The 14,800-nt window shown below is 41.2% G+C and overlaps 1 protein-coding gene and 1 long non-coding RNA gene across 5 annotated transcripts in view; one reads left to right on the forward strand and one right to left on the reverse strand.

Moving 5' to 3' along the window:
• The window catches only part of SAMD8 (sterile alpha motif domain containing 8), a 70,442-nt gene that overhangs the window by 54,134 nt on the left and 1,508 nt on the right, over positions 1-14,800 (reverse strand). The window contains exon 1 of one of the 4 annotated variants that reach the window (XM_063727603.1): positions 7,082-7,216. The exons of the other annotated variants lie outside the window; for them this stretch is intronic. Within the exon in view, the coding sequence (XP_063583673.1) occupies positions 7,082-7,087 (6 nt within the window). The 5' untranslated portion in view covers positions 7,088-7,216. Of the gene's footprint in view, positions 1-7,081; positions 7,217-14,800 lie in introns of those variants that run through there. 4 annotated transcript variants of the gene reach the window in all.
• Positions 2,554-8,174, forward strand: LOC129048267 (uncharacterized). Its single transcript, XR_008510475.2, has 3 exons — positions 2,554-2,653; positions 4,277-4,411; positions 7,958-8,174. It is a non-coding gene; the product is annotated as an uncharacterized LOC129048267 (long non-coding RNA).

Consider the following 14,800-nt stretch of genomic DNA (forward strand, 5'->3'; position numbering starts at 1 on the left):
TATACCCTAACTCACAAACTCAAGTTCTGAACCATGTTCAGTGCATTTTCAGGAAGTAATAATAAATTAGCTAACATTCATGGCATTTACAGTGTCTGAGGAAGTGTTCTAAGTGTTTGACTTATATGCCCAAATAATCTTCACAACTATATAAAGTAGGTACTATTAATTTCTTCATTTTATAGATGTGACAACTGATATAAATGGGTTAAGTTCCCCAAGATCAACTTGTACTAGCAAGTAGTACAGAGAACTGTTCAACCTAGGCAATCTCATTTTAAAGTTCATATTCTTACCCATGACAATATACTGCCTCACATGAACTGAGGGCTCTTGTACTTCTGCAAGAACTAAATCTCAAATATAAAATACTAAATATTTTCTAGTTATCAGCAGAAGAATGTATCAAAGTTACATTACATAACGAAGATTTTTTTTTTTTTTTTTTTTTTTGAGACAGAGTCTCGCTCTGTGCCCAGGCTGGAGTGCGGTAGCGCGATCTCGGCTTATTGCAACCTCTGCCTCCCAGGTTCAAGCGATTCTCCTGTCTCAGCCTCCCGAGTAGCTGGGACTACAGGCACAAGCTGCTTCTCTCCGCTAATTTTTGTATTTTTTAGTAGAAACACGGTTTCACCATGCTGGCCAGGCTGGTCTCGAACCGTTGACCTCAGGTGATCTACCCGCCTTGGCGGGTGCTGGGATTACAGGTGTGAGCCACTGTGCCCGGCCTAATGAAGACTTTCTGAACCACAATTTTGCACTGTTCCGTCTCAAACATTTACTAAATGTCTACTATATAGAGATGCCAGACACTAAGGCACTGAGGATACAATCGGGCCAACCCGGTGGCTCAGGCCTGTAATCTCAGCACTTTGGGAAGCCAAGGCCAGAGGACTGCTTGAGCCTAGGAGTTTGAAATTAGCCTGGGCAACATAGGGAAACCTCATCCCTACAAAAAAAAAAAAAAAAAAAAAAAATTAGCCAGCGTGGTGGCACATGCCTATAGTCCCAGGCCCTCGGGAGGCCAAGGTGGGAAGACCACTTGAGCCTAGGAGGTTAGGGCTGCAGTGAGCTATGATCATGCCATTGCCCTCCAGCCTGGATGACAGAGCAAGATACCGTCTCAAAAAAAAAGCAAACAAAAGCACTCATATGTTACATTTATTCATCTATTATTTACTGTACACATACTATATGAAAGGTATTACACTAGGCAATGTGGCATTCATCCAAATGAATCTGAATCAGATTTTGCTCTCAATGATTCTACAGTCTAGAAAGGGATATTAAAGAGAGTCATAATTAGTTCACTCAATCCTCAAAAGACTAATAAAGTGGATACTTATCTAATTTGCTAAAAATTAGAAAGTTAAAGGAGTTGGAAAAGAGAAGTTATTTCCAGTTGGTAAAATCAGAAAAGAGTTCTTGGAAGTGACTTTTGAACTAAACGTTAAAGGAGTGGTAAAACTATGTGGATAGAGATGAATAAAGTACAATAGCAAAAATTTAAAAATAAATAAATAGATCAATAAATAAAAATAAAAGTATACTAGCAGAGGAAATTGCATGACCAAAGTATGAAGGCAGGAAACAGTGGTGAACCATCAGTATGTAAAAGGCACAGGGGAATAATAGGATAAAAAGTTGAAAATATAAACTAGGGCCAGATGACGAAAACCTTTTTGTTTTTGTTTTTAGTATAATCTCCATTTTATCTTTTTCCAGAAGATAGTTTTTCTTCAGTCCTTAAGGAGTCGGCTCCTTATATGGACTTTGGTGGAGGTCATGGGGCAGCACTCAAAAGTCTAAATCAGGTGGACATGTTTGGTCCTTGCAGGCTTCACAAGTTCGATTCTTGACTACCTTTCTGTGAATGGCACAACTCATGTAGTTACGTAGCTTCACATACAGCTTTGGAAGCCCATAGGTGCCTAAGGTACTTGTTTCAGAAATGTCCCTGATAGCTGTGGGCTCGACTATGTTTCAAATAACGAACTTTTTTTTTTTTTTCATTTTTTTGAGACAGGGTCTCACTATGTCACCCAGGCTGGAGTGCAGTGGCACAATCTTGGCTCACTGCAACCTTTGCCTCCTGGGCTCAAGTGATCCTTCCATCTAAGCCTCCCAAGTAGCTGGGACCACAGGTGTGCACCACAACGCTGGGCTAATTTTTGTACTTTTTTCTTTTTGTAGCGATAGGGTTTTGCCATGTTGCCCAGGCTGGTCTCAAACTCCTGGGCTCAAGTGATCCTCCCGTCTCAGCCTCCCAAAATGCTGGGATTACAGGTGTGAACCACCACAGCCAGCCTCAAATGATGAACTTCTTAATAGGCTTGTCCCTGGGCATACATCATGCACAGTTCATGCAGCAAATAGGCTGCATAAGGCAGTAGCCCTTTTAGACACAACAGTTGTTCCTTCTTGGAAACGAGGACCTGAGAGAGCCATGGAAACCTCTGTCAAGTTAAAAACATTCTACACACAATGGGATTCTCTGCAGATATCTGAAAAAGAGGATGACATAATCAGAGTGTGTTTTAGAAAGAATAATTGGCTGGGTGTGGTGGCTCATACCTATAATCCTAGCACTCTGGTAGCTGGAGGCGGGAGGATCACTTGAGGCCAGGAGTTCAAGACCAGCCTGGGCAACATGGTGAAACCCCATTTCTGTAAAAAACAAACAAACAAACAAACAAAAACAACAACAACAAAATTAGCTGGCTGTGCTGGCATGTGCTTATACTCCCAACTACTTAGGAAGCTAAGGTGGGAGGATGGCTTGAGCCTGGGAGGTTGAGGCTGCAGTGAGCCATGACTGTGCCATTGCATTCCAGCCTGAGTGACAGAGCGAGACCCTATCTTAGGGAAAAAAAAAAAAAAAGAAAGACTAATTGTCTTAAGAGTGTAAAACAGATTGTGAGACAGGATGGAATATAATGACAGACATGAAGACAGAATGAAGGAAACAGCTTCTAAAAAGTAGAGGAACAGAAGAAGAGAGAGCTACTCTTCACTACGTGTACTGTTTTGCTCTCTAGATTTTTCTGACAGGTACTTTTTAAATTTTTTTTTTGAGATGGAGTCTCGTTCTGTCACCCAGGCTGGAGTGCAATGGTACCATCTCGGCTCACTGCAATCTCCGCCTCCCGGGTTGAAGCAATTCTCCCACCTCAGCCTTCCAAGTAGCTGGAACCACAGGCGTGCGCCACCACACCTGGCTAATTTTTGTATTTTTAGTAGAGACAGGGTTTCAACACGTTGGCCAGACTGCTCTCGAACTCCTGACCTCAAGTGATCTGCCTGTCTTGGCCTCCCAAAGTGCTGGGATTACAGGCATGAGCCATGGTGCCTGGCCTCTGACAGGTACATTTTAAAAAATAAATGGATTTCTGCTTGCAGGAAGATGGAGTAGACATACTTTTTCCTATTACTCTATGGACATTATATATAAAATAAACATAAGAAGACTCTGAGAAATGAAGAGGAAGACTGACTGGCCAGGCACCTTGGGACCCAAGGAACAACACAGTAGTGAGCTCTTTGGGTGTTTTGTTTGTTTATTTTGCCACATATGTCCCAAAGTGGATACTAGAGAAGCTAGCAACCTGGAAATGTCAAAGGTGCAGTTAAAAAAAGCTCCAAGAAAAACCAAAAGACCGGCTGGGTGCAGTGGCTCACGCCTGTAATCCCAGCATTTTGGGAGGCTGAGGCCGGTGGATTGGCGGAGCTGAAAAGTTTGAGACCACCCTGGGCAACATGGTGAAACTCTGTCTCTACTAAAATACAAAAAATTACCTGGGCGTGGTGGCGTGTGCCTGTAGTCCCAGCTACTCTGAGGCTGAGTAGCTACTCTGAGGCTGAGGCTGGAGAGTCGCTTGAGCCCTGGAGGCAGAGGTTGCAGTGAGCCAAGATCATGCCACCGCACTCCAACCTGGGAGACAGTGAGACACCACCTCAAAAAAAAAAAAAAAAAGAAAGAAAGAAAAGAAAAACCAAAGGACCAGAAAAAGAGACAGCCTAGCAAGACGTAAGACTTTTAGACAATAACCCACTCTAATCCAGCCAAACACCACATAAAAAACCAGCCCCATTTCCACTCCCACCCTCACCAGGAAAGGCCAAATGGAGAGCCTTGATTTTTAAGCCTGTCAGGTTATAATCCAGCCATATCTCTCTCCACGTCAGGGTGGTATCAGAGAAGACCAAGTAGGGAGCTGGGAGTGTCATCATTGTCTAGCAGTAACAAGTCTCTCCCCTTCTCTTAACACGCTGTCAGAGGAGACCATTTGGGGAACTCAGACTTCAAACCCAAACAGCACTTATGAGGCACCCCTCCTGCTCCTTGCCGAGGTACTACCAGAGGAAGCCTGCTGGAGAGTCAGGACTAACACCACTCAGTGGTAAATCGGAGGTAACAAAACCACCCACAACCCTCATCTCTTTTACCCGCCCAACCCCCTGCACAGGGTGGGGTGGGGTGAGGTGGGGTGGGAAGTAAGCATGAGGTGTCCATTTCCTTCCCAGCAAGCAAGGTACAAAACCTAACCCTTCTCCACCTGGTACTATGGAGATGGTGCCTATAGAACACTACAATAGGAAGGGCCAATATCCCTCACAAATATAGATGCAAAAATACTTAACCAAATATTAGCAAACAGAATTCAGCCATATATAAAATTAATTATATATCATGACCAAATAGGGCTTATTCCAGGGATGCAAGGCTGGTTCAATATTTGAAAATCAAACAATGTAACTCACCATCTTAACCAGCTAAAGGAGAAAAAACACAGGAGCATATAAATAAAAAAAGCATCTAACAAAATTTTTATCGCAAATACCCATTTATAATACAAATTGTCAGAAAACTGCTAACAGAGGAGGATTTTTTGGGGAAGGGGTAAGAGACGGGGTCTTGCTATGTTGTCCAGGCTAAACTCCATGGCTCAAGCATCCATCCGTGTCAGCCTCCCAAAGTGCTGGGGTGCTGAGTTTACAGGCAAGAGCCACAGTGACCAGCCAAGAAATTTTTTTTTTTTGTCTGAGACAGAGTCTCCCTCTATCATTCAGGCTGGAGTGCAGTGCCATAATCTCAGCTCACTGCAACCTCTGCCTCCGGGGTTCAAGTGATTCTCATGCCTCAGCCTCCCAAGTAGCTGGGATTACTGGTGCCCCCACCACACTCGGCTAATTTTTCTATTTTTTTTCTGGAGACAGGGCTTTGCCAGGTTGGCCAAGCTGGTCTTGAATGCCTGACCTCAGGTGATCTGCCTGCGTCGGCCTCCCAAAGTGCTGAGATTACAGGTGTGAGCCACTGCGCCCAGCCTATAATTATTTCAAAATAAAAACTGAAAAAATTTTAAAAGAAGCACAATGTCCTAAAAAATAGCAAATATGGTATATGTGTATATTTTTAAATAAATAAATATCAAACTAGTAATATTTACTCCTTGGATGGGCCCTTTCACCGTCTACATTAAAAATTTCTAAAATTTCTATATTCTACACAACAAGAATGTAATACTAATAATCAGAGAGAAAAGGATTTTTAAGAAAATGATGTGATATGATTTTGAAAAAAGAAAGAAAATGAAAGCAGTATTATTTTTCACTGTTTGAAGCAAATCTCATTTAAACAGATATAAATAGAAAATTAAGAAAGTCACTGGGCATGGTGGCTTACTCCTGTAATCCCAGCACTTTGGGAGGCCAAAAAGGGTGGATCACTTGAGGTCAGGAGTTCAAGACCAGCCTGGCCAACATGGTGAAATGCTGTCTCTATTAAAAATACAAAAATTAGCTGGGCATAGTGGCGGATGCCTGTAATCCTAGCTACTCGGGAGGCTGAGGCAGGACAATCGCTTGAACCTGTGAGGCAGAGGCTGCAGTGAGCCAAGATCGCACCACTGCACTCCAGCCTGGTCAACAAAGTGAGACTCTTGTCAAAAAAAAAAAAAAAAAAAAAAGAAGAAGAAAAGAAAATTAAGAAAGTCAATTAAATTCAATTATTAACCCATATATGCATATACACACTAAGTATATGCATGAGGCAACCAGCAAAACCAGGAAGTCCAAAAAAAGATCTGATCCAGTTCCACGACCCATTAACAGTGTGATGTTGGAAATAGCTTAACCTTTATTTCATAAGGGATCCAGAGATTACAAACAGAAAGTAATTTGAAACATTAAAACATGTTGTGTTTTGTAAATCAGAATGACAGCATTCTTAGGTTAGAAAATGGAAGTGACCTGAGAGATCTAGTACAATTCCTCAGTTTACAGCTGAAAAAACTAAGGCTAGAGAGTTAAACAAGCTTCAGATAAATAAGCTATTCGCCAACAGCAACTGATATACAGCCCAGAAAGTAAGAGTACTGGCTCTAGAATTAAACTGCCTAGGTTCAAATTGTGGATTTACCACTCACAGTTATGTGACCCTGCAGAAGTTACATAACTTTCTTGGGCCTCACTGTCTTTATCTGTAAAATGAGGAGAATTCCTACTTCATAGGCTTGTTGTGAAGATTACATGGAATAATACACGTAATGCACTTACAATAATGCACTTATAATAATGCTTAGCAAATAGAAACTGCTCAATAGGCCGGATGTGGTGGTTCCTTCCTATAATCCCAGCACTTTGAGAGGCTGACTTGGGTATGTCACTTGAGGTTAAGAGTTCAAGATAAGCGTGGTCAACATAAAACCCCACCTCTACTAAAAATACAAAAATTAGCCAGGTGTGGTGGTGCACGCCAGTAGTCCCAGCTACTCGAGAGGCAGAGGGAAGAGAATCACTTGAACCTGGGAGGCAGAGGCTGCAGTGAGCTGAGATTGCAGCACTGCACTCCAGCCTAGGCAACAGAGTGAGATTTCGTCTCAAAAAAAAAAAAAAAAGATGGAAATTACTCTTCAACATAACAACAGTGTAATTAAGCTACATAAACTGAGAAACAATCATATAAAATAGAGGTTCTAGTTACTCAATGCATTGCTCTACACATCAATATGCACTGCTCATATAAAGACTTAACAAAAAATTTAACTATTAATAAATATTTCCACAGGAGCATACCACTCACCAACATTTTAAAAAGTATGTCGCCGGCCAGGCACGGTGGCTCACGCCTGTAATCCCAGCACTTTGGGAGGCTGAGGCAGGCGGATCACGAGGTCAGGAGATCGAGACCATCCTGGCTAACACGGTGAAACTCCATCTCTACTAAAAATACAAAAAATTAGCTGGGCATGGTGGCGGGCGCCTGTAATCCCAACTATGGGAGGCTGAGGCAGGAGAATGGCATGAACACGGGAGGCGGAGCTTGCGGTGAGCCGAGATCGTGCCACTGCACTCCAGCCTGGGCAATAGAGCGAGACTCCATTCCAAAAATAAATAAATTAATTAAAATAAAATAAAAAGTATGTCAGTGATGTAACTGATTACTGTTGATACCTAAAAGCACTTCTGTACAGTTTGGGAATTGGGAAACTTCCTAAAGCGATAGGCACTAAAAACTAGAAAGACACAGCTATTCCACTGGGCTTAATTATACCAACACACAAGAGACGAAAATGGCCTCTATCACTGGACAATCTTTACCTTTATTGAGACAGTGTCTCACTCTGTCGCCCAGGCTGGAGTGCAGTGGTACAGTCCCGGCTCACTGCAACCTCCATCTCCCAGGTTAAACCGATTCCCTTGCCTCGGCTTCCCGAGTAGCTAGGATTACAGATGTGCACCACCATGCCCAGCTAATTTTTTTGTATTTTTAGTAGAGACGGGGTTTCACCATGTTGGCCAGGCTGGTCTTGAACTCCTGACCTCAGGCAATCCGCCTGCCTCAGCCTCCCAAGGTGCTGGGATTACAGGCGTGAGTCACCATGCCCAGCTAACAATATTTAAAATAGAGAGGATATATCAACAAAATGAAACCTTTACAATATGCTTACTTTTACAGAACCAACGTCCATGTTCAGATGGTGATTACAGTGACTTAAACATGCTGGATTTTTCTTGTAGTTTCACTTCTCACGTGTGCACACGTGTGTGTGCATGTGTGTGCAGAAAATAATCAAAAATATTGGAGTACAACCAGCTGAAGCAACTGTCCTCTATTCTAAATTCTGTGATTGTATTTAAAAGCCCTACATTCAAATGCCCCTAAAGGAATGCACAACTGATAAAACTTGACTCATAAATACAATATGTGCTATTTGTATAAATTATTATTGATTCACACCTGTAATCTCAGCACTTTGGGAAGCCAAGGCGGGCAGGTCACCTGAGGTCAGGAGTTCGAGACCAGCCTGACCAACATGGAGAAACCCCATCTCTACTAAAAATACAAAAAAATTAGCTGGGCATGGTGGCGCACGCCTGTAATCCCAACTACTCAGGAGGCTGAGGCAGGAGAATTGCTTGAACCCAGGAGGCGGAGGTTGCAGCGAGCTGAGATTGCACCATTGCACTCCAGCCTCAGTAACAAGAGCGAAACTCCGTCTCAAATTAAAAAAAAAAAAAAAGAAATTATTACTGATTTAGTTTACAAAATTTAAAAGTTAAACAGTTTCCAAATGATGTATAAAACATAAAAAAATTAAGATCCATATCCCAAGATAAACACTGAGGAAGAGACTTAAAACATTATATAAAGCTAGAGTTAATAAATTTTCCTTAGGGCAATTATATATTATAGATGCACTGAAGCTAAAATACAGCTAAATCAAATACATTTAGCTTATCTAATATCCACATAATAAAGACTACATGTTTGCAGATCCATAAACCAGAACATAAAAACAATTCTTATGAAAGCAAAAAGCCTAAACTATGATGTAGAAGGATAAGGTTTAATGTGGGCATTTATGGCCAAACTTTGTGATTAGTAACTCTGTAGTTTATAGTATTTGGGATTATCCAACTTTTTTCCATCCCATTTTAAAATTTTTACCATAAATGAAAACATTTTCATTCAGCAAACAAAAACTACTCTTTTCTCTTTATACTTATAGAAAGATATTTTTCTTTTTCTTTTTTGAGACGGAGTCTTGCTCTGCCACCCAGGCTGGAATGCAGCGGCATGATCTCAGCCCACTGCAGCCTCTGCCTCCCAGGTTCAAGCAATTCTCCTGCCTCTGCCTCCCGAGTAGCTGGGACTATAGGGGCGCACCACCACACCTGGCTAATTTTTATATTTTTAGTAGAGACAGCATTTCACCATGCTGGCCAGGCTGGTCTCAAACTCCTGATCTCAAGTGATCTGCCTGCCTCACCCTCCCAAAGTGCTGGGATTACAGGCGCAAGCCACTGCACCCAGCCTGTTTTGCATTTTCTTAGTAAGCACAGGGTATCGTTTCCAAAACATCGATAAAACCTGCAATAATTACAAAACAGTTTCAAAGACCTTACACTAATTCCTACCATCCATTCTGAAATTCTTTAGTGGTGATTTTCTGTTTTGTTATGTCCCGCTTCTGAGCAGTAGAATTTAGGGCAGCACCTTTAAAAGAATTAAATTCCCTCCTCAGTTACATCATCATTCTCTTGGCTGCACTTCGGTTCTGGGACTTTTTTGCTGCTCTAACCGTGAACTCTTATAATTTTACTCAAAAAAAGTTGTCATATATACCAAATAACGCAATCTTTTTCTGACTCCAAATAGCCTTTAAACTAACTTCTACTATCAGGCTGCACCAAATTATCTACACCAAATCCAGAACTGTCTCCCCTCAATGAGTAAGAATCTGACAGATATTACCGTCCATTTTATACCCTCAGTTATACCAAAAGTTTTTACACGATGATAAATCACCAAAGTGATTTATCACTTTGGTGATAAATCTGGTAAAGGGTTCCTGACCTGGCTGCAATGCCACAGCAAACCAGTAAAGAAGCTAAGTATCTAAAATTCTAATTTTTATTCTAACCAGGCTAGCAGTTTAACATATCAATTTGGTAAAATCTTTTTTGTTTGTTTATTTTTTGAGATGGCATTTCACTCTTGTCACCCAGGCTGGAGTACAATGGCAACCTCTGCCTCCTGGGATCAAGCAATTCTCCTGCCTCAGCCTCCCAAGTAGCTGGGATTACAGGCACGTGCCACCACGCCCAGATAATTCTTTTGTATTTTTAGCAGAGAAAAGGTTTCACCATGTTGGCCAGGGTGGTCTTGAACTCCTGACCTCAAGTGATCCACTCACCTTGGCCTCCCAAAGTGCTAGGATTATAGGTGTGAGCCATCACGCCCACCCTTTTTTTTTTTTTTTTTTTTTAAGATAGGGCCTCACTCTTTACCCAGGCTGGAGTGAAGTGGCACAATCAAAGCTTACTGCAGCTTTGACCTCCTGGGCTCAGGTGATCCTCCCACCTCAGCCTCCTGAGTTCTGGGACTATAGGTGCACACCACCACGCCCGGCTAATTTTTTGTATTTTTAGTAGAGACGAGGTCTCACTATGTTGCTCAGGCTGGTCTCAAACTCCTAGGCTCAAGAGATCCACCCACCTCAGCTTCCCAAAGTGCTGGGATTACATGCATGAGTCACCCCACCCAGCTGGTAAAATCTTTATTTTTAAATACGCTACACTGGCAGGCCGCGGTGGCTCACGCCTGTAAACCCAACACTTTGGGAGGCCAAGGTGGGTGGATGCCTTGAGCCGAGGAGTTCAAAACCAGCCTGAGCAACACAGTGAGACCTCGTCTCTACTAAAAATACAAAAAATTAGCTGAGCATGGTGGCATGCGCCTGTAATCCCAGCTACTGGGGAGGCTGAGGTGGGAGAATTGCTTGAACCCGGGAGGCGAAGGCTGCTATGAACTGACATCATGCCGCTGCACCAGGCCTCGGCAACAGAGTGAGACTGTCTCTAAATAAATAAATAAATATGCTACATCCAAAATCTAATCAATATAATGGAAAATGAGAAACTGGCTCAAGACTTCAACTCCTTTAAATATTGTGAAAATGGATTGGATTTGGAGCCAAATTTTAATGTATGGTTTTGGAAATCTCTGGCTTTCATGCCAATATTATATTGATGGAACTGACATCAATTCCATTTAATCTCAAAGTTCCAAACTAAAACAGATTTGCAAGTATTTCCAAAAACTCAGTGACACCAGTTAACCTATACGAAGGCCCTAAATTAGCAGAATCCATGGTTCTCACCTCCAACTAGAATTTATCTGTCAAAAATTTCAAGACAACAAAACAAGTATCAAGATAACAGATACTCATGTTACTACCTCTCTTGTCCTCTGCCACAACTCATAAGCTTAACTAAATGCACTTCAAAAATTTAAGACACTCACACCTGTAATCCTAGCACTTTGGGAGGCTGAGGTGAGAGGATTGCTTGAGGCCAGGAGCTCTAAACCAGCCTGGTCAACATAGCTGATACCCCATCTCTACAAAAGAAAAATTTAAAAAATTAGCCAGGTGTGGTGGCACACGCCTATAGTCCCAGCTACTCAGAAAGCTGAGGCAGGAGGACTGCTTGAGCCCAGGAGTTCAAGGCTGCATGAGCCATGATCGCGCCACTGTATTCCAGCCTGGGAGACAGTGAGGCCCTATCTTTAAAAAAAAAAAACTACTAAAAAACATTTAGACAAATATAAATATAGTTCACTGCCCTGCCCCACAACACTCTTTTCTGAAGTACATATCAGAAAACATTGTTTTGTGGTGAAACTATTATAACCAAGTTTTTCTTAGTTAATAATAGTCTTTTTTTTTTTTTTTGAGACGGAGTCTCGCTCCGTTGCCCAGGCTGGAGTGCAGTGGTGCGATCTCCACTCACTGCAAGCTCCGCCTCTCAGGTTCATGCCATTCTCCTGCCTCAACCTCCTGAATAGCTGGGACTACAGGCAACTGCCACCAGGCCCGGCTAATTTTTTTGTATTTTTAGTAGTGACGGGGTTTCACCGTGTTCGCCAGGATGGTCTCGATCTCCTGACCTCGTGATCCGCCCGCCTCGGCCTCCCAAAGTGCTGGGATTACAGGCGTGAGCCACCGTGCCCGCAGTATGTTACATTCTATAGTATTGTGAGGACCCAATAACAGAACATTTCAATACGGAAACATGAAGTCACTAAACTCAGCTAAAGGTTAGGCTTCAGATCTGTGATGATGGTGCTGTGTGTATGGGAGGAGGGGGTACAGGAATATTCACATCACAGGTCTGTTACAAATCCATACCCACACATTCATATGGCAAACTACCAGGAAGCAACAGCGATAGCATGTAAACACCGATCTGTTTTTCCTGTGTGCCTGGCCCATGCTCTCCTATTTTTAGTTAACATCTTGATTTCTCAAGGCCAAGAAAACCACAAGACCTAAAGTAAGCATCACTGTCCTGACGATATCTGTTGTCAAATGGCTTTCTCTGTTCTTGCCCTACTATTAACCCCTCAATGTGTTACATCATACCCTTAGAGCAAAACAAAAACAAGAACAAAAACTAGTTCCAAAAGAATTCCCAAAATCACATATAAGCAAGTATTAAAGCATGGCATTTTGCAAATAAGTAACTCTTTATTTGTAAACAAATATAAATACATGAGACATGTGAAAATAATCAAGGCTCTCCCCTGTCATCTCTGCAAATAAGTAAAACATTTAATCTGGGAATGAAATAGTATAGTCCTCCTCTATAACCTAAATCCCTTAAAAGAACTACGATTAGCTCATACTGTATTTTTTCACCAAATACCACAATCATTCAAAAGAGCTTCATAGGTAATTTAGCAAAATATGGAATTGTATTCATATCTCATATAAATCAGCTTGATGTCCAAAGAGAATCAAAGCTACAGAAGCTTTAAAATTAGAAAGTGAATTCAATCTTAGTTCACTAACAATCCATGGCATATGAAAAATGAAGGGGGTAGAATCTGAAGACAGGAAAGATTTCCATCCATAAATTAACGGGCATGCTAGGTACACCCAACAATTAACACCATATATTACATCAGGCCTGGAAGAAAAAATCTCGAAAGAATAGCTCATTAACATGGCATTCTTATAAAACAATAATAATACTATTCATGGAAACATCTGTGATTTAAGTTTCTCAAAAAAAGTGTTCAAATTTCAATTCTTAGAAAAGCCATGAAAATGTCTTAACCAGTAACAGCAAAGTTTTGAAGAAGTATTGAGAATCTAATGATTAACAAAATAAAAAAAATGTTTACAAGCAACTGTGCAATGTGAATAAGCTTTTGCAGAAGGCGGGTTATGCTACTGAAATCAAAACTGATTTACCTAAATGTGTCTGCATATTGTGCCATCAGTCATGATGGCTTCTTCTGCCTTAGAGAAACTGATTTTTTTTTTTTGAGACATATCACTCTGTCGCCCAGGCTGGAGTGCATTGGTGTGATCTCATCTCACAACCTCTGCTTCCCGGGTTCAAGAGATTCTCCTGCCTCAGCCTCCTGAGTAGCTGGGATTACAGGTGTGAGCCACCACACCTGGTTAATTCTTTTTATAGTACTAGTAGAGACGGGGTTTTGCCATGTTGGCCAAGCTAGTCTTGAACTCCTGACCTCAAGTGATCTGCCTGCTTCGGCCTCCCAAAGTGGTGGGATTACAGGAGTAAGCCACCACACCTAGCCTAAAACTGATTTTCTTTATTCAATGGGTGTAAGAACTGACAAATGGAAACAAAAATTAAAAAACTATTAGACATGCTAATATGTTAATTGTACAACTCCATCTAACAGTTTCTCTTTAATTTTGCAATAACATTAAGCTGTAATCTTAATAGAGTTCTTATATTGCAATTCAGCAAATTTTTACATGCCATGACTTTTATTTAGAACTAAGTATGAAGATAAGGTCTCCAAAGGATCTAACTCTAGAGATAAAACCAACAAACAGTAATATTACATAAACTTCAACTGAAGATAATTTGTATTAAGTTAAAGAAAAGGGAATTAATACTTTAACAATCTCAGCATTTTTAGCTAAGAATTCACATATCCTTTGAAGAAACAATTACTATTCCACTGTGCATCTGAGGGTATGTCACGTAGCCCATACACATAAACTAATTTAAAAGCTGTTGCCAATCAAATTATCATCTCATGAAGATTAAACAGTAGATATCCATTTAGACTTAATCAAGCATTTAGAAAATGCTTGATGCTAACAAAAATTAGCCAGGCGTGGTGGCGCCCACCTGCAGTCCCAGCTACTACTTGGGAGGCTGAGGTGGGAGGATCACTTAAGCCTGGGCAACACAGCGAATCTCTGTCTCAAAAAAAAAGAAAAGAAAAGAAAAGAAAGAAGAGAAAAGAAATGGCCAACAACTTTACAAACCTATAATCACATAAAAAGTCGTAAAACATATGAGACATGTGGCTAAAGTCACACAAAGACTTCATGGAACCATGTTACGACTTAACAATCACAAAAGGAAGTGAATTTATCTCTACTAAAGTGAATATAAATATTGCAATCATTCTTTTTCTGGCATAATTATGTTTTGGAACTATGTCTTCTATAAAAAGCATCTGTGTACCCACCTGTCCTAGTTGTGTTGGCTGCCAACTACAAGCATCCTCTGTCCTTATTTTTCCAAATCACTCTACTAAAAATACTATTCACACAATACCTGCAAAATAGTATTTCAATATTGGTTTTGCCAATCAGTCAAAGGTACCTCTCCAATTTTCAAGAGATAACTCCAATCCTGGGGTTATCAGTGAGAGGAAGATTTGGTATTGCGCCTAGACTGTGGCAAGTTCACTGTGCCCCCTTAACCCAGAAACTTGCATTGACTATATATTTACTATGTG

This window comes from Pongo abelii, chromosome 8 (genome assembly GCF_028885655.2).
Source record: "Pongo abelii isolate AG06213 chromosome 8, NHGRI_mPonAbe1-v2.0_pri, whole genome shotgun sequence".
Taxonomy (NCBI): domain Eukaryota; kingdom Metazoa; phylum Chordata; class Mammalia; order Primates; family Hominidae; genus Pongo; species Pongo abelii.